Source organism: Talpa europaea (assembly GCF_964194135.1).
Source record: "Talpa europaea genome assembly, chromosome: 2".
Lineage (NCBI taxonomy): Eukaryota > Metazoa > Chordata > Mammalia > Eulipotyphla > Talpidae > Talpa > Talpa europaea.
The window spans coordinates 31,336,563-31,357,745 of record NC_140068.1 but is presented as its reverse complement, the minus strand read 5'-3'; the positions used below and the strand labels follow the sequence as shown (position 1 = coordinate 31,357,745).

Genomic DNA, 21,183 nt, shown 5'->3' with positions numbered 1-21,183 from the left:
TTTGGATTTCATTTAAGTTGTCAACTATATATACATAGAATTGTGTGTAGTATTGTCTTACTATCCTTTTGCAATATGCAGATTTCGGTCTTAGTATCATAAATGAAATTCCTATACTTTTCTGATATTGGTATTTTATGTCTTTTGTTTTTTGTCTTTGTCAGAAGCGGTATTATTTTAATTGACTTTTCAAAAGCCAGATTTTTTTTTATTGTAAATATCTGTTTAAAAAACACATGAAAAAATGTCCAACTTTAGGGAAGGCAAATAAAAGCTCTATAAGTTTCTTCTTTACGAACTATAATATCTAAAATAAAAGGACGGGCAGTACCAAAAGCTGGAAGCGATAAAGAGCAACTAGAATTCTCATGCACTGCTGGTAGGAATATCGTAAGATTGAAACATCATGGAGGGGCCTCCCCAGTGGCGCAGAGGTTGAGCGATGGGTTGCGAGGCTGCCCGCAGCCTCTGTAGCACCAGTTCAATCCCTGGCCTCCGGGTGAGGGCCCCACATGGCACGACAGACCTCTCCTGCCACCCGCTGCTCCCCTCAGCAGTGCACTTCGGTCCTTCTGCCTGTTCTGTCCCCCGCTCTGGCTCTGGTGAATTCTCTCACCCTCCCGTGCTTTTGACTGTATCCAGTGCTTGTATGAAAAAATAAATACATAAATCTTAAAAAAAAAAAATTCATTAAAGAAACATCATGGAAAGCAGTTTGGAAATTTCTTTTTTTTTTTTAAAGATGTATTTATTTATACAAGAACCGGGGTGCAGGCCAGATGCGTGGGAGGGTGAAATTATTCACCAGAGACAGAGCAGGGAACAGAACAGGCAGACTGACGAAATACACTGCTGAGGGGAGCAGCGGGTGAGACAGGAGAGGTCTGCTTCGCTATGTGGGATTCTCGCCGGCCAGCCGGGATTGAACTCGAACTGCAGAGGCTGCGGACAGCTTCACAGTGCAGCGCTCAACCACCTGCACCACTATGGATGCCCATTTTGACAATTTCTTTTAATGACAAGCTCTATTAGCCAGCAGTCCCAAGTATCCTAGGTATTTACCCAAGAGAAATTGAAAGTTTGTCTACCAAATAAGCCTTACACATAAACATTAATAGTAGCTTTATTTATAATAGCTAAGAAGCAGGAAAAAAAATCCAAATATCCATCAGTAGATTAATGGGTAAATGTTTTGAAAGTAATCATGAAATGTAATGCAATAAAAGAGAACAAGCTACTGACACAGGCAATAACATTAATTAATTTCAGATCACTATACGAGTTGAAAGAAGTCAAACACTGTAAATTCTATGATTCCATTAACATCAAGTTCTAGAAATGGAAAAACTAAGGTACTTAGATAAAGCCAAAAAAAAAAAAAAAATCATCCTAGGTTGTGGATGATAATTGAGGTGCAAAAATGTATATCTTAATTGAGGGCCTCCCCGGTGGCGCAGCGGTTGAGCGCTGGGTTGCGAAGCTGCCCGCAGCCTCTGCAGCGCCAGTTCAATCCCCAGCCACCAGGCGAGGGTCCCACATGGCACGCAGACCTCTCCTGCTGCCCGCTGCTCCCCCTAGCAGTGTACCTTGTCGGTCTGCCTGCTTTGTTCCCGCTCTGCCTCTGGTGAATTCTCTCACCCTCCCCCACTTCTGACTGTACCCCAGTGCTTAAATAAATAAATAAATCTTTAATTGATGTGCTGTTTTCATGGGCTTTTACATTTCCAATGTCAGTATTAATACAAATACTCAAAATGTATATATTTTTTCATATACCTATACCTATACCTCATTTAAAAAGAACAGTATTTTTACTGGTTTATGTCTCCTTTATTCTGTGAGTTAATTTAGGTTTTTAATATTTGGAATTGAGTTCTCTTTATTTTAAGAAAATTTTATTAAATTATGGGTTTAGATACTTTTCTGTTCCATTTTTTTATTTTATTCTGAAAGAAATGTATTTCCTTAACCAACTTTTTACCTCTTTTCTTATCTCTATTTTATCTTTAGTAGCTTTCTGTGCATTTATTTACCTAACAGCATATTTTTCTTTATTTATGCACTTCTTAATTCCTTCATTATTTCTGAAGAATTTTTTTCCCTAGATCTCTCTTGAACACATCAGTTTTTGTTTAACATCTTCCCATTGTATGTTCATCTAATCTGTGAGATTTTTCTATTTCTAATTGATTTTTAAAAATTCTTTCAGTGTTCTGTTTTATTAATTTCTTTAAACTCATTTTAATCTTTAATCTTTAGATGATATACCTTATACCTACAGGGTTTTCTGAAACCTATTATCTCTGGGATCATTTCCCCTCTCTCTCCCTTACCTTCATGTACATATGCTGCTCATTTTCCTATGACTTCCAGTGGTATTCCTTAAACCTGGATTATATGCTTCTGATTACTTCTGAAGATACCAAATAAGTTTCCACATAAAATATAGGTGCCTGGTATAAATTGATTTTCCAATAAAAACATTTTTTTCAGGTTAAGCATATCCCATTAATGTTTTTATTTGCCAAATCAGGTAATCCTACCAGGAAGGAATATATACCCTACAACTGTGTTCATGTCCCTCATTTATTCCCCATTGACATCAAGTGAAGTTAAATGACAGTGTTTGCACCCCCACTCCCAACCCAATTTGTTGACCTTTCCAAGAACATGAAGACCAGGATTCTATTCATTGTAAGGTTTTTAACTTTCTAGAGGTGAGTTTAACTTATGATTTAAGGTTCTGTGGCTATTGAGACTCATCAGAAATCCCTTTGTGTTTCTTCTGACCTTCATTGCTCATTTCTCTTAGTGGTTTGGCCATAATTACCATATTCTGGGGGTTGTACCATGGGAATCCTTATCAACCGTATGTAAAGATGCTATATATTTCCTTTCCCTACTTTGGTTGATATTTTTGGTTTCTAAAGAAATTTTAAATAGAATAAAAGCCACATAGCTACATACCAGTAATAAACTGGAAGTCCCAGAACCAAGAGCTTTTAAAATGATGTTTTCTTGCTACTTTTCTTGTGTATTAGAACACAATTGATTTAATATATTGATCATCTTTCACTTTTGGACTCTTAATTAGATCTAATCATTTGTCTGACAATCCTTGTGTAAATAATCATATCATTTATGAAAAATGAAAGTTCAATCATTTTCTTCCCAACTTTTATTAATTTCTTACATTCTCATCTAATGCCTGGGACATTATGACAATGGTGGATAATGATGTATAAAAGAAGCCATAGCAAGTATTCTAGTCTTGTGTCTATTACTTAGCATGATTATGGGAATAATAATAGTATCTACTTGACAGGATTCTTTAAGGATTGCATAGAAGCATGTAAAATTATTTTAATCAGTATTTATTACATATTGAACTGATAATAAATAGTAGCTATTATTATTTTAAATTTCAATAAAATAATTGCATGCTATACACATAGAAGAATAAAGTAGCAGAAATAAGCTTGGGAAATAATAATTAGACTATCCAGACACATTTATAAATACCAGTATAATTCTGGGCTACTCTACTGAGAAAGAAAATATAAGTAAAATAAAAAATAGTGATTTTATTAATGAATCCTGCATTTTATATAATTTTCTTCAAAAATAAAAACTCAGTTACATTTAAGAATTTTAAATAATAATAAAGTTGTAGAACACAGGATATGGTTGCTTCTCTTAAAAGATGGGGAAAGCTTGTGAATGCGTGAGGAAGGTAGACTAAGCTGGAGAAGCTAGAAGTAGGTGCAAGGACATATTACTTAGAAACAATCTGTGTATGCTATTCTAAGACCAGCTTTATTGAAAATTATAGTACAGATATTACTAATTTACTGTGGGGCACTTTAAATGCATACCCTTTAAAACAGCCATAACCTGTGTGATTTAAAAAAAATTTCCATCATGTATTTGTAAAATTACAGAATATTTCAAATATTGATCCTGGATTATAAATTTTCCTTTGTAATTGAGTCCTGTTATTGCTTAATTCTTATAGTCCTATTTTGTTTATTCTTGTAGTATTTTCATAAAAGGAATTTATGGAATCTTATTTTTTCCTGAATAAATTCAGGTGATTTTCTCTTTGCTGTAACTTGTAGTGATTTTTCACATATAAGTCAGCTTTCCTGGAATACCATCTCTGATACAGATATTTAAATCCAAAAAGTTTATTGGAATGTACTCTCAAGGACAAAATCAGGACCGCATAGATGAAAAATTAGAACTGCAATGCAGTTGCAGCACCAGAACTACTTGGTATTATAAACCTCTAAAGCCATAATACTCTTTCATATATGTTGAAAATTGGGGGAGTGATGAGTACCCATTTATATATCCTTATGGACCTGTCATTGAATGTTTGCTGCTTGCAAGAGTGGGATATGACATTGAGTGAGGCAACTCCCTCTGACCAGGAGACAATTAGTTGAGAATTAGTTATTAGTTGTTATTTCCAGATTAGTGGGTGGTTTCTTTTCCAACATAAACTTTGCCCCACAATATTAGTGGGGCGAGCTGTTACAATTGATCATAAATGACTCTATCCTCTACTGCCCATTATATTAATATATTCTCTGGGCCATCAGCTCTCTGTCCAGGTGACTAACCTTCTAGAGTTATCCAGATGTTTAACCCTGAAGCATCTAAGCCACTGTTAATCTGTCAGAATATGGCTACACCTCCAATGTGTAGAGAATTGCCATAAAACCTGGGTAGAGAATTAACAAGAGATATAGCACAGCTTCACCAGGGTAGCCAACATATTCTTCCTTGACCACACTGACAGTCAGTGCCTAATACCCTACCAGGAGGTTAACTCTCTATTCCTCACTAATATTTTGTATCAGAGACTAAAGTAAATGGGCAACAGCATGGCTTAGATATAGAGGGACTGTTGCTTTATCTCTGAGCAGAAGCATTTCCCTCATAAATCTAGCACCCAGATCTACAGAGCCTAATCTGTGGGGAAAGGAAGAACAGAAACTCTACTTGCATTTCTAAGAATGGTGATAAGCAAAACTACTCCTGTTTTCTCTGTTCCATTCTCAGACCTATACATTTTATCTGTCAGAGACACATAATTGTTGGTCTCCCCGGTGGCGCAGCGGTTGAGCGCTGGGTTGCGAAGCTGCCCGCAGCCTCTGCAGCGCCGGTTCGATCCCCGGCTGCTCCCCGGCCACCGGAGGAGGGTCCCACATGGCGCGCAGACCTCTCCTGCCGCCCGCTGCTCCCCTCAGCACTCGGTCTTTCTGCCTGCTCTGCTCCCCGCTCTGGCTCTGGTGAATTCTCTCACCCTCCCGCGCTTCTGACTGTACCCAGTGCTTGTATAAATACAAAAAAAAAAAAAAAAAGAGACACATAATTGTTTAATAGTAATTAATATAGGACATACTGCATCCTGGAATAAGACACCTGGCCTTATATGGTATCATTTCCAAGTTAATATCTCATGTGTATTTTCAAAATTCTGATGTGTCTGTCAGAATGGCAGCTTCTAGATGCCATGGGAATGGTACCTCCCACAGGCATTTGTAATGTCCATCCTTCATTAACTATAAGCATTTTATGGGATCTGGTTTTGGCGAATTAAACATTACGAAGTCTCGATTTTTCTACAGTCTGTAATTAGGGAAGTTAATCCATGCTCAGAATGTTTCAGTTTCTGTCAACATGAATAAAAAATGGGAGTCACTTCTAGGGTAATCGGGGTTCAGTGTAATCATCTGTTACACTGGCTGTTGGTCTTCTCAGGGGCTCAGCTCTTGCTTTATTGATGGAGATAGTTATTCAACTTTGAGTAAATAAACTATCCTAATTCACCACTTGCAAACAAGTGAATATTGTCAGTGCTACTTCATGCCACCAGCTATCATTTCACAATCTATCCTCATTGCCAGGCATCAAAAGGTAATTTGGGTCCAAAATTCCCTTTTTCCTTGTTTTCCACGATCACTTTTGATTTCTATGGTTGTTAAATATTTACGAGAATATATCCTGAGGTGGAAATTCAAATGCAGGTGATTTTTGGTGGGTATCCTCAGAGACAACATATGTAAGGGAGTGAAGGAAATAGGACTATTCAGAAGGAGTTTAGCTGTAATACCAGAGCAACAGAAGCCTCACATGACCCATATGCACTTCTGAAACTGGGTGGTAACTCATAGATGCCCTTAATTGAGACAAGAGTCTGAGACTTTTGTACTTCTATATCATATGCTGATAATTGTCATGGAAGTGAGAAAAAGTGTAAGGAAAGCAGCTCACTTTGAGAGCAATTCCTAAGAAGGGACTTGGCTTTGAGCTATCAAAAGGCAGTGCTTTGGGCAGCTGGATAATTAGTGCCTCAGTCTCAGAAGATACGTGAGTAGTATCCACAGCATCTGCTATAGTCTGAGTTTGAGATGCTTTACTTGAATTATATTTCTTTCAAATACATGTCTTTCACCCTGAAATTTTATACAAAAATACATTGATTTTTCCCCCAATTTACATGTAGGACCAATGGGAAAAGTATAATTTCTACATGAATATGACTCTATTGATGCATCAACAGTAAATAGGACATGTGATTTTACAAATTGTTAGGATGGATTTTTACCTTTCTTCACATTCACTTACCTTGTAATACCTGTAGCTTTATACATGCAAAGCATGCATTTCTGCTAAGATCTTTGTCCATAGAAAAAGAGAAGGAAAAACCATAAACACAATATATGGGCATCCAATCCAAAACCAATTCCTCACTTGTAAAATATTTTATACACCAGGGCTAAGTAATCATAGACTTGCATAGTAATTTGATGAAGACATAATAATTGCGTATGTAAAAGCTGATTTTTAATGCTGATTTGGACTTAATTTTACCATTGACTAGGAGAAATAAATTTTAAGGGAAAGATAGTCTTTAAATATTTTATCCTCCTATGTTTAAGATGGAGATTTGTAACTTTAGCCTTAAAATTTTAAAATATATATATATAGATTGGAATAAGTAAGTTCAATGAAATATAATTATCTTTTACTGTAGCTTGCAGATCATCACTATTTGAACTTTTTTTAAAATCTTTTGGAAAAGTAAATGTGTGTTTGTGTGTAATATAGTATATGTAAATAAATATACATATTAAACTCTATTCAAAAGTCATATGACACATTGTTGACCATTGTTTTAACATTCTCCAAGGGCCTATCTACTGAAGCACACTTGAATAAGTAGTATCATTCTTCAAATAATGTATCTACTTGAAAACCATTAGAAGACTGATTTTTTTTTTCTTAAGATATACTCCTTAATAAATTGTGAACACATCCTTCATAAAATAGTTATTGCATAATGATGCAAAAAGTGATTGCCAGTGCTAATACCCTAATCATTATTTCCAATAAAAATGATTGACTGTCTAAGTGACTGACGGAAGGAATGAAGCATCCTGTTTATTGCTATCACCAGTGTTGGACTAGCCCATGGGCACTTTAGCTAAGGCTTGTTATGTGAAAAAGGATCTATTTCTCCAGAAAAATAACAATAAAATCACATTACATCCACTCAACAATGTTAGTTTCAAAATTAAGTGTAAATACCAATATTTTCCAGGTTACAGAGGTAGAGTCATAATGGAGTTAAGATTTAAACCCAGTTCTCCTAACTTTGAGATAAATCTTTTGTTAAATAATGAATTTAAATAAATAATATTAACAATTATATTCCTAGAGATATGTGCAGGCAAATTAATGTACTATATCAAAATTCTTAGAATTCAGAAGGAAATGCATATACCAAAAGTAGGTCTGAACGATTCTATTAAATCTAATCAACTCAATATACTATGTATTTATAGTGCTTGCCCAATGTGGGGCATTACTTAACAGTTAAAAATTGTTTTAAAAAAATGAGAATCTCAGTGTCAATGCAGTAGTTTTCCATTGCCACATGACAAATTGCTACAAATTTATAGGCTTAAAATATTACCCACTTATTCTCTTACAGTTCTGTAGCTCAGACGTTCATCTGGACTTTACTAAGTACTATGCTTAGAGTGTAATAAGACAGAACTCAAGGTAGTGACTATTCTGGGCTTTTTTCTATGGCCCTGGGGTACATTCTGCTTATAGTGCACTCAGATTGCTGGCAGAATTCAGTTCTAGTTAGTTGTGGGACTGAGATCCCCGATTCCTTGCTGGCTGTGGCTGTGAGCTCTTTTAGCATCCCCAAGCCCACCAGTATTCCTTCCCCAGTGACCCCTATCCCTCAAATCAGCAAAGGCACATGTCATCAAGTCTCTAAGTGCTTCAAACCTGTTTGAGTTCCTTAATTTTGCCTACAAAAAAGAAAAAAACTAAATTTTTAAAAATACTCTATGTTGATTAATGTTTCTGAATTTAAGTTTACACTTGAAACTGAAGAGTTTGGTTCATAAGATAAGCCTATAGCTTTGTTTTTGTCCTCAAAATATAGAAATGAAATCAAAAGTATATTTTATTGACACTATTACTGTATTCCAAATATAATTGCATAACCAAAAGATGCGTAACTTCAAATTGAATTATTCTCTGCATTGGATCAAGTGATTTAAAGGGATTTTTAAATCTTTAGAGTTAAAATTTAGATTGACTGATTAAAAAAATAAGTAGTTCCTATATCCCACAATAGTTCATTTAACTCACCTGAGGGTAAACTTTCTGCATTCCATGCTCTGTCAATAGTAGCCATTATTTAGATACAGACGTTTGATTAATTAAAAGTCTGGTAATTTTAAGTTTTCCTCTCAAACTGAATTAATAAAATTTGGATTTGAACATATGGTTGGTAATTTTAAGTTTTCCTCCCTAACTGAATTAATAAAATTTGGATTTGAACATATGGTTGGCTCTTTAAGAGGTTTCATTTCTCTGGGCTTTTTAGCACATCAGAACTCTTGAGGCCAAAATACCAGCATAGAAAGCAGTGTTCTTTCAGACATGTTGGGATGAACCTTTTATTGTTGACAGTATCCAACCAAGAAGACAAGTACTCAGAAGACAGATATCACATGAAATATTCGTAAATGTCCATCCTGTCACTTATGCAGGCAGGAAAGAAGGCACCTAGCATAAATTTTGATACAAAACTTCTTACCTGAAAGGAAGTTAGGGAATTGCATTGTTATAGCAATTTTAAATGTTGGGGAGAGCTTTACGATCCCACCTACACTTTCAATGTAATTTCATACAAAGGACCCAAGAGGAATAAAATTTCCTTAATGTGTCCACATAAACTAAGGCCAAAAACCATATATTTTGTCCTGTATCTGTATTTGAATGTCTATAAAACCAAATACAGCAACTAGAAATCTTTGCAGGTCTTAGAGCTAGATTTACCATATCCCACATTAGGATATGGCTCTTTACCTGATTATTTGACTGGCTTTGAATTTGATGTGAAGACTAGAGGGATACAAAAATAAGGAGATAGGCCTCCCTATGGTGGTGCAGCGGGTTGAGCACCGTGCTGTGAAGCTGTCCATAGTCTCTGCAGTGCAGGTTCCATCCTGGCCGGCTGGTGAGAATCCCACTTGGCGAGGCAGACTTCTCCTGTCACGCTTGCTGCTCCCCTCAGCAGTGTATTTCAGTAGATCTGCCTGTTCTGCTCCCCACTCTGTCTCTGGTGAGTTCTCTCATCCCACGCACCTCTGGCCTGTACACTAGCTCTTGTATAAAAATAAATAAATCTTAAAAAAATAAGGAGAGATTAAAATCTTTTGGGTTGAAAAAGACTGGTTAATTTTCTAGATTCAAAAGTTAGAAATAGTAAACTAAGTTTACTCAAAATTCTCAATGATCACACATCTTAGTGAAGCTTATGTATTTAAATTTTGAAAATGTCCCTGCTTTTCTACTTTTAAATTTTAAAAATTCTCATTTTCCTTATTCAAACATTCTTAATATTATCTATAATATAAAATTTCTTCTTTTTCAAGATGTAGATGTTTTACATTTACAATGAGACAGCTAATGCTTAAATTGAATCTTTCAGGTTGTTTTTAAGACACAACTGATTCATGCTTTTCCTTCATAGATGATCTTGACTATTTTACTTTAGTAAACACTAAATTGCTTTTTTTTAAGATTTATTTATTTATGCATACAAGAACTGGGGTACAGGCCGAGGTGTGGGGTGTGAGAGGATTCACCAGAGAGGGAGAACAGAACAGGCAGATCTACTGAAATACACTGCTGAGGGGAGCAGCGGGCAAGTCAGGAGAGGTCTGCTGTGCCACGTGGGTAGCTTCCTGGCCAGGGATTGAACTACAGTGACTGCAGATAGCTTCACAGGTTGCATCTTAACCCCTAGCACCACCAGGGAGGCCCTGCTTTTCTATTTAATTGAAAATGTATAGCCTTACTAAGCAAAGAGGAATTATTTTTCTAGAAAATAAAAGAAACAAGAGAAATATAAAGTAGCAATTATTCGCTTGCATAATAAAGAAAAAAATCAGTATATACATAGGTTGCAGTTGCAGTTTTCTCAAATACACACACACACACACACACACACACACACACACATGAGTGCTCTTCTCTACAAAGAGAATCCTAATCTTGTTAAGGTATTTAAATAGACAGTGAAGCTCTGGAGGTCTAATCCTCTCTCAGGTCTAGGGAATGACTTGTAATTGGTCTAAGATAAGCATGACAATCCCTTGGCCAGGGTATATGGAATAAGTTTAGGATAGGCAAGTTATACACTTCCACCTAGTGAACTCTAAGGAAGTCAACTTCCCATTGCCTCTGGGAAAAGTTTTCTTTCCTAAAAGAATAAACTATTACAGGAAGAGGGGGCCTTTTCTGCCCAGCACCATTTTGCCTGCAGGGCGTGTAAACAATGTAAGGATTTGAAAGAAAATCCCAATATAAAGCCACAGCCATGTCAAGCACTGAGCCAACAGCAACTCTTCCAGAATTCTGTATGAGAAAAGATTTTTAAAACCCCAATAGTTAAAACATCTGTAGTTTAATATTATGTTACTTGCAGCCAAAAGCATTTCTACTATAATGGTTGTTTCATTTTGCTTTCATTTTTAATCCATTTACCAAAGTAATTTTGAGCAAGTAGATCTGAGCCCTGATTTTCAGATAGTACATAGAAAATTGTTTTGTAAATAGACTAAAAATAAAGCTTCTTTTAAAATGAAAAAAAAAAACTAGCTTTAGTTCATAATTTTCAGATGTATCAGTTTCTGTAAATTTGGAACTTCACTCAAATTAAATTTACAATGTAAAAAGTATCCAAATACCAAGTTTATAATACTGTAGAAGAAATACATATTTATGTGTACATGTGGCCTCTGAATTGAACATTGCCTCATTCATTTGTCCATAGAAGCTAAAATGATTACACAGCTAACTGGATCAGTTGTGTCATATTCAGAAACACTCCTGACATGACTATATATACTACAAAGACTGTGGGGAACAAGCTGTGGCAAGTAGGGTAAACAGGCAGACTTTATTTTCAAGATATTAGCAAAACTATCTTTTTGAAAAGAAATTGCACATTATCTTTGTTTTTTCTGAGCACAGCTTTCCAACAGTGCCACAGCTAATAGTTTGCAGATGTGCTGAGTTGCTGAACCCTTCAGGATTCTGGGTTAACTGGAGCCCTGGAATCAGTCACCTTCAGCTGCACCCATCCCCTTTACTTACATGTGTGCTTACAAACATCACCATTGCCTACGTGTGCCATGAATTCTTTCACGAAGCACAGTTGAATGGCTAAAATTCAATACACGGATAATAATGTATATTTTAAAATAATTGTCATAAGAAGAGAGGATTCAAAATTTTAGGTACCATCAACTATATTAGTCACCTAGAATCATTTCTTCAAAGTGGCCAAAATAGTTATAAAAATGTAAGCATGTAGGGATCCCTAGTGGCACAAGGGGTTAAGCACAACACTGTGAAGCTATCTGCAGCCTCTGCAGCATGAGTTTGATCCCCAGCCAGCCAGAGAGCTACCCACATGGCACAACAGACCTAGCCTGTCTCACCTGCTGCTCCCCTCAACGGTGTATTTCAGTCAGTCTGCCTGTTCTGTTCCCCACTCTGTCTCTGGGAAATCCTCTCACCCCCCACACCTTTGGTTTGTACCCCAGTTCTTGTATGCATAAATAAATCTTTAACAAAAATATAAGCATGCAAATAAGAGTAATGCTGTCCACTCAATTTACCAGGTCAAGTATTCATTAATTGTCAAATATATCCACTGAAGAATATTTGGTATAAAGACTGAATTAGTAGATATTAAACAATTGGTAATTTGAATACTAGCCAAAATTTCAAGGCAACTATGATGACTGTAAATATTGGACTATTTGTAAGAGTTTTTAATATTTTTAATATTATTTAATTCCTTTGCCAAACTAAAAAGTATCCATAATATCGATAATAATTGTCTCTTACTTTCCCTCTTTTTTTGGCTTCAAAGTTAGTTGCAATAAAAAGTTGCTTAAAATTGCATCTTTTTTTCTTGATATATAACTCATTTTGACAAGTTTTTACAATTCTGGGAACATTCAATACTCTAAATTTAATGATTTTTGCATCCTAGAGCTTTATTCAATAACTTCTGAAAACAATAGTACAGTGTTACATTGTTAGAATGGTGAAAATGCACTAGGAACTGGTTGAGAATCATAAAACAAGTACCTCTTTTCCTATCATATATTTTTTACAGCAATTACATAAAGGAAATAAGTAATAAATAATAATAATAGAAATAAAGGAAATGAAAGGTATTTCTGTTTTCCATTCAGAAATTTGCAATGGATTAATTCTGAAGCAGTGAAATAATTGCCCAAAGGGTTTAGTCTCAATTTAGAAGATAATTACAACTTCACACAAGTATTATACTGCCCAGGATTACATTTCCTTGACAAAAAGGCTTCGGAGGAAAGATTTGGGGGTTCAGAGAAAGGATCAGATAAAGCCAAACTTAAAACTAACCCTTAAAAGTATACTGAAGAACTGAGAACAAAGTGGGGAGAAGCACAGTAGAAAATGGAGGTGGATTATGGGTGCTTTGTTGGTAGCAGCACAAAGGTAACAATCCCGAGACGGTGGGATCTTCTACTGCCAAAGTACACACAATTATGTAAGCCAATGTTACCTCAATGAAAAATTTAAATTAACAAATTGGGAGTATAATTAGTTTCCAGTGACTCCTGTAACAAATTACCACAGACATGGTAGCTTTACTGGGCCTCAAGTAATTGTCTGACCTGGAGTTTGGAAGTCTGAAATCAGCATTGCTGAGCTGAAATCAGGCATCACCTGGCCTCTGGAGTTTCTAGAGGAAATGTAACCTTTGATCCTTCTGACCACCCTTCTGGTGGTTGTAGGAGTCCTGGTAGACTCCGACATAGCATCTTCAAATTTCCATCTTCTCTGTTCACTTTGTCTTTTTATTTATTTATGTAAAATATGAATGTGTTTCCCCTTATAAGGACACATGTAATTATACCAGACCCAACCAGATACCCAGGGTAGTCTTCCCTTCTCAAAATCTTTAATCACATCTGCAAAGTCTTTCATTTTGCTGTATAGAGTAGTATTCACAAATTACAGGGATTAGCCTAGAATTGAATACTTTGGGGATGACTATTTCATAGTCTGCCATTTTAGTATGTATAGCAATGTAGGAACTGCAAAGTATGGGAATATTAGATTTATGATACTCTTCTTTCAAATTCTTGTAATATATTTTTAACATGCATTATGATATAATCTTGCCTGTGATCTTCAAACTAGAGCACCAGGATCAGAGGAAATGTCAGCCTTTTTAGTGTTATTAGGCTAGTCCAAGAAACTTCAACACAGAGAAAACCAACTACTATTAGAGTTCTTTAACTGTAAAAAAAGAGAGATCAATAAATAGGACTTTTAAATTATTCACTAACTAAAATGAGTACTGTCTTCTGAAGTCATTTTTAAACACAAGTGGTGATGAATACAAGACAATAAAACATAAATTACAGTCTGAAGGTATTTCTCTTCTAATCAATTACTGCCTTCAGATCTAATCATACATCTTTATCATTAAAATGTAACTATATGAACAAATATTCATAATAAAATTACAATTTGATTCTTAAACTACACAAATTTCAGCCTTTAAATGTATAAATAGAAATATCATTAATTCCTATTTATGTTTGATTATCCTTTCAATCCTCTTATTTGCATATCATTTAGAATGTTTCCATATAACCTAATTTATTATTATTTAGTATCAAAGACCTTTCAGTAGAATCCAACATGAGGACTAAGAGACTATACATATCTTCATATGAAATATTTTGTATGAGTTAAAAGGAAAGAAATTAGTCATATTCAGGTGATGCTACTGTGGATGAATATATCCATATTTATTCAATCAATCAAAGGGAATTGTTTTCTACTTTCTTTTTCAAGAATAGAATGCCTTTGAGAACACAGTTTAAAAACACTTTATTTTTATGTATAAAATTTAACATTCATGTTTATTTATTAAAAAAATGCCCCATTGGATAGTCTAACACATTCTGTCTTAGAAATCACTAAGCAAAACATTTTCAGGTGTCATTTAATAAACTAAATATTTTTTAGCAAAATCCAAACTTCTAGGAATTGATCAAAATAGAATAGGAAAAGCATTGAAAAGTTAAACAGTAAAAATTTGTGACTCATAATGCTTCTCTGAATTGACCTGTATGTTGCAATATGTTCTGTGAGACAATTTATCAAGCTAGGAAATTCAAGTAACAGAATATAGCATAAGGTTGCCATTTAATTTTGGTAGTCATGAGTGAAGCATATTCATAGAAAAAAGATTGTAAATATAAACACTAATATGACACTGATGATTATATCTAACCATGGTAATTTTCAATGTACCTCTTCTGATGTTCAAAATTTTAAATGTTTTCTGAAATAAGATAAAGGAATTTCAGTAAATGGGAGAGAACATAATACATTTTTTAATGAACTATAAGTTATGCCATCTTAACATGTCTCAATAAATATATTCTAAGAAAACTTCAGTATATGATGGTAGCATTGGTAAAAAAAAAAAAAGAAAAAGCAGAAATCTACTTCTCTCTATGATGGGTAGTGTGATCTGTGATTCAAATCATATTTCTATCAGATTCTCTCTGATTAACTGATCAGAATATTCATCCTTGGTCAAATTAATGTGATAATTATTAATTTATTTTGTTTAGGTATTTATTTTAAGGCATATGTTTTAATGGTAAGAAATATTTGTTACAGAATTTATGAATTAGGAGATTGAGTTTTCCTCATAAAAACTGACTCACTGGTCATAAAATGATCAAGAATTAGGAAATAAGCTGCCTTATTTAGGCCACTTTTGCTCTTTTATTATAACAATGAATGTGAAAATTCTGATTGTGCCTAAGTAGATTAAATGTTACTGCTGCTGAAAATGAAAAAAATTAAGCTAAAACATAATTAACTTTGAGCAAAAGATGGATGTTGTCCAATCATTTTGGGCAAGGATATTTGTTTATGGGTACAGTTTTATATCTATTAAAACACCTTCATTTTGAATATTGAAACACCTGAATGTTAATAATTCTAAACTATTGCCTGAATGATTTGTTTTTAAGACATAATTTGCTTAATACAATGCTTCTTAGAAATGCTTTTATCACAGATCATTGGAACTGATTGCATTATTACTTTTATATTAGCTGTATAATACCAGCGATATCATGTGTTAAAACAAATGTTATTTCCTGTTAAAAATAACCACAGCTAAAACATTCCTATAGATTGCACTGATTCTGTATCTATGATAAATATAAATCATTTTAGGGGAGTGTGACTCATATCCTATGTTTCTCTATAGCATCTGTTATACTTGCATCCAGCCAGCACTCAATAAATATGAATTAATTTACTGTCCCAACTCCTTTTATTTTTTATTATCTTTTTAGAATATTTCATTGATGTAACATTGGCTCATAACATTATGTAAGTTTCAGATATGCATCATAATAGAGCAACATCTGTATATACTACATTAAGTTCCCCACTAAGGATCTAATACTGTCTCCACCATAGAATGGACCTCTTTTATCCAGTTTACCCAATCCCTTCCCTTCTACTAGTCATTCATTTGGCCTTATACTAAAAGTTTATTTTTGTTTTATCTAGTTCATTTTTTTAATACTTTTTATTTATTTTTTTGGCTTACAAAACTGTATATGATTCAGTGACAGGGGATCACACCTCTTCACAAATATGTTGCCCACCATACCCGCCAACAAGGGAAGCATATTCTTCACCATAATCATTTCTTAGTTTTGATTCTTTATGGATTGAGCACTTAGGGAATCATTTTGCCAGTGATTGCATTGAATTGTACTAGCCTCCTACATCTTCTACTGATTATGTAAATATTATCTAATAATGCTTTTCTAAATTTTAGTCCTTTTTAAGAGAAAGTCACTAATTTAGATCATTCATAAATATTTATGTTCTCCATATACACACATATATGCCATACTATTAATAAAACAGGCTTATCTGTGGTAAACACAAACATAGTCTCTGCAGAAGGATGGGAGGGAGAAAAGATAAGTTCTCAAGAAGATGCTTCTCTGGTGTCCAAGAAAAAGAATGCTTATACATAAAATCTTAAAAATTTCAAGACAGGGCCTCCCTGGTGGCGCAAGGGTTAAGTACTGTACTATGAAGCTATCCGCAGCCTCTGAAGCACAGGTTTGATCCCTGGTCAGCCAGGGAGCTACCCACATGGTGAAGCAGATTTCTCTTGTCTCGCCTGCTGCTCCCCTCAGCAGTGTATTTCAGTCAGTCTGCCTGTTCTGTTCCCAGCTCTGTCTCTGGTGAATCCTTTCACCCCCTCTGTCTATGGCCTGTGCCCCAGCTCTTGTATGCATGACTAGATAGATCTTAAAAAAAAAAAAAAGTAATAGACAGGAAAATAAATTACAAAAAAAATTTCAAGACAAAGTGAAACACAATTAGAAAAAGTATGTAGTTATTTTTCAATTTTTTTTAGTGACACTTTTATTTACCTTAAATAATTGCCTTTTTCATGAAAACCTGACAAACTGATGCTAAAATATAAATGCTTTGTGTAAGTTAAATATACTCCATAATTAAAAAATATATAGATGTTAATTTAGACAGCTTTAATGTAGGTGGGAGAGTTGGGAAAACATTGGCAGTGTTGTTAAGGTATAATTCATTATTTTCTAATGAAATGTTTAGCAGTCTTTTAGTTTGAGATTCTACTTTTCTAATTATTTGTAACCATAAAATGTAATAACCCATGTCTCTGTTTCTGGCCAGTATTTTAGCCTGTTATGATTGACAACCTTAACTAATTTTTATCCTAGAAAATTAATTTGCTTTTATCATTAAGGCCACAAATACAACAGGGAAACCATGAGGATACACTTGTCTTTTTCAGCTGATAATTTTAACCATTTAGCTGGATTCTCAAGTTTAATCAATGCCTAAAATTGTCCACTTAGTGCTAACTGTAGAAATCAACGCTTAAAAATGAATTGCATCGTAGATGGTGATTTTTCTATCACTATAGATATCTCATAGCTATAAACTACAACATAAAATGTTGTATTTTCCCCAAGTAAAAATTAAGCAGAAGAAAAATAGTTGTATTTCCAAACACTACAAGTTTGGTGCTACCTGGCAAGTGTGATACTTTGTTATTCTGTTAGGATCTCTCCTGGGCAGTACATCATGTTCAATTATATTCAAACTGAGCTATTGTCAATTATACCACATCAACTATCTATAAAAACTGGGAAGAAGTTAGTAAGGGTCATTATACTCTTAAATAATTATGACAGGTAATTTCAAGAATAGTGTGAATGACAAGTTTTATTGACAAAAATCTTCATAGGTCAAATTACAAAGGAATGGAAAATCTCATCAATATTTAGGCAACTCAGCAAAATCCAGCTGTAAATTAGGCCTAGATAGTGCCAACTATTAAAATGAGAAAAGCAAGAATAAAAATAAATATGAGAAAGAAAAGACAATGACTGTTTTGGTGGTAGGTGTGGTGTGGTAACATGCATATGAAGAGGGGTGAACTTGTACCCCCAATCATATTGTGTTGCCCCCAATCAGGGTTGCAAATGAACATTGCCTCAATAAAACATAATACAACATAAAAATATTAAAAAGAAAATTAAATAATAAGAAGTTAATGAGTAAATTTAATTGAGATAAAGTTAAATTAAATAAGTCCCTCTCTTAAGGTAATGATGCAAACTAAGGATTATCTTCTGTATTAGGATGGACTTATGTGTTTAATAAAGGTGCCACACTACACAACGTGATAATTCTCATTTGTAAATCTTTGCTAAAGTTCGGTGCATTGTGGACTAAGTGGTTTGTAATAAGGTAAACACTGAGATGAAAATAATGCAAATATGTGGAAGGAATGTCTATTATATTCCTTCTGGATTACTCTGAGAGAAAAGGGATAAAAAAAAGATCAAAATTATTACTAATAACCGTTGTGAAAAAAGCTACACATAAAATGTGATATAGTAAATGCTTTATCATGTAGTGTGGTAAAATCAGAAATAATATTGTTTTAATGAAGCAATTTTTAAAAATAATCTCTTTCCTCAAGAAACTTATTGTGCATTGGAAGAAGTATTCCATTAAGTAGATATAAGACCTAGAGAATGAAATTAAGACATGTAAAATCTTATTGGAGCACAGTATAGTGCTAAACTGATTCCAATTTAATATTACTAAGGAGATAATATTTAAATTGATCTTTGAAGAAGAATAAAATATTGATAGTTGGTATGAGTAGTATCTAAGGGAATGAAAAATATTAAAGAATAAAAGAGTAGCATACAAAATAACATAGATGTAGGAAAAAGTTTTTATTAAAGATAGAATACCTTGTTAATTTGATTTGTGTGGAATCCATGATGACTTAGGAAATGAATTGAAATGTGTTTCAGATAACAAATTACAAGACCATGGAGGTCATTGAATTGTAAACTAAAGAATTTGGATCTCATCATTAAAAAAAGGGGAGACATTGTTTTTTATTTAGCAGAGAAATTACATGCTATCATTTTCCCTGTTAAAAAATCCATGCATACAGTCTTCTTTGTTTACAGCATTTCCCTCCCTAACTCTTCCAATCCCCAAAACTCTTATTTGTTAATGTCCTTAAATTAGATTGCTTCACCTTTTATGGAAGATGTTTCTCATCTTCTGCTAAGTTTTGCAGTCCTCTTTCTCCAAACAGGTTATTCATATCTACCATTTTCCTCCCTTGTGCTCAGACTATATATCTTTTTAATGACTTTCGTATAATCACTTCTAATATATCTCCCTCACTTGAATTCAGGGATATTATTGGTCTGCTGCGTCTGTAGTATCTTTCTATATCCTATCTTTTAAGTGCTTAGTAGATTTTAGTTGACTAAATGATCAGAACTGTCTTGTTATGAAAAATTCATCATCAGTGAAGAAGGCACACTGATTATACAACAGAATAAAATTAGGGATTATAACTAGATGGTCACTATAATAGGAGATTTTTCGACAATAAAATAATAAAAAAAAATGAAGTGATACAATGGATAGAGACATGAGTATTGTTTTAAAGATGATTCTAAATACATTAGAGATTGTTAGCAAATGTGGTTAATTTTGCTAAAGACAGATATGAATTCTCTTTTTAATGGTTGTCTTTGATATGTCTTTTGGCACATCCAATTTTTTTTATTTTTTCATTTTATTTTACATACATGCAATTTTTAATTGAAAGAAAATGATTATATTTAAGTTTTTATTGAAGTAGCACTGATTTTATAGAATTTAGAGATATAGATTTTATAGAATTTAGAGATATAGATTCACACATCTTCATATGTATGTTATCACAGCATATCCACCATTAAAACAGCCACAGTCTTTCACCATAGTCCATTCAATCCTCAGTCCCCACTCTCAGTCCCCAGTCTCCCCCCATTCAGGTCCTACTCTCCGACTCCCCCTAAGCAGTAGCTCAGTTCTGTGGTATGATTTCTAGGGTTTGCTTTGCTTCAGTGTTATCTGTTCATTTTTAGTTTATATTTCAAATGTGAATGAAATCATGTGGTAGGTGTCTCTATTTCACATAACATAATCCCCTTCAACTCCATTTGCTATTACAATGGCAAGATTTCATATTTTTTATAGCTGAGTAGTATAACATGTGTGTGCGTACACTCATACACACACACTTACACACACAAACACACAACTTTTCAATCCACACATCTTTCGTTAGATGCCGATTGTTTCCATAACTTTACTATTCAAAATAGTGCTACAAGAAACACAAGAATGCATCCCTTTAAATTATGTTTTTGTATTCTTTGGTTAGATACCTACGTGTGGATTTGTTGGATCACATGACAGATCTGTTTTTTAATTTGAGAAGCTGCCATACTGTTTTCCATAGGGGCTGAATCTTTTCAGAGGTCCAAACACTATAATAATTCCCCCTTAAAACAGAAACATGACCTACTACTTCTTTTGTCTGAAATTTAAAATTTATTATTCAGCTGGTTCGAACTGTAGTACCAAGAGTGCATGCACAATAGTGAGGAACATCAGGAAGATGAATGTACATCTCCTCCTTAGAAAGAAGCAATGGCTAAGAGATCCCACTAGTCTTAAGATTTGGGTGTTCAAAAGTTTAAGTCCTGTTTTATTCTTTTTCAACTGATTCAAAATTAATTATTCGTTATTTTTCTTTTGCTTCTCTACAGTATGCTGTCTGGCTAGTCCTCTGGGTTACGTGGAATGTGTTTGTTATCTGCTTCTATTTGGAGGCGGGGGACCTCTCAAAGGTAATTTGCCATCTGATTTGCCTGAGTCATTGGTAGTGTGTTAAGACTCTTCCTAAATAAGGTACAGCGTCACCCTCACATGTCACTTAGGCACACCCCACATGAAGGTGAATTGAGAGATATTGTCATTGATGTCTATGCATTCCTGCCAAATATATATTTGTGTTTCTCAAAATGATACTATTTTTTTTGTGGGACCCTCACCGGCGGCCGGGAAACAAACCGGCCTTGCAGAGGCTGCAGGCAGCCTCGCAGCCCA

General features: G+C 34.3%; 1 protein-coding gene across 3 annotated transcripts in view; it reads left to right on the top strand.

Annotated features, from left to right (window-relative positions):
• Window positions 1-21,183, top strand: part of NKAIN2 (sodium/potassium transporting ATPase interacting 2) — a gene marked incomplete at both ends in the record, with an annotated part of 907,688 nt that overhangs the window by 464,211 nt on the left and 422,294 nt on the right. For all 3 annotated transcript variants that reach the window (XM_084228816.1, XM_084228814.1, XM_084228815.1), the window contains one exon: window positions 20,844-20,924. In XM_084228816.1, coding sequence (XP_084084942.1) covers window positions 20,844-20,924 — 81 coding nt within the window. The remainder of the gene's footprint in view (window positions 1-20,843; window positions 20,925-21,183) is intronic.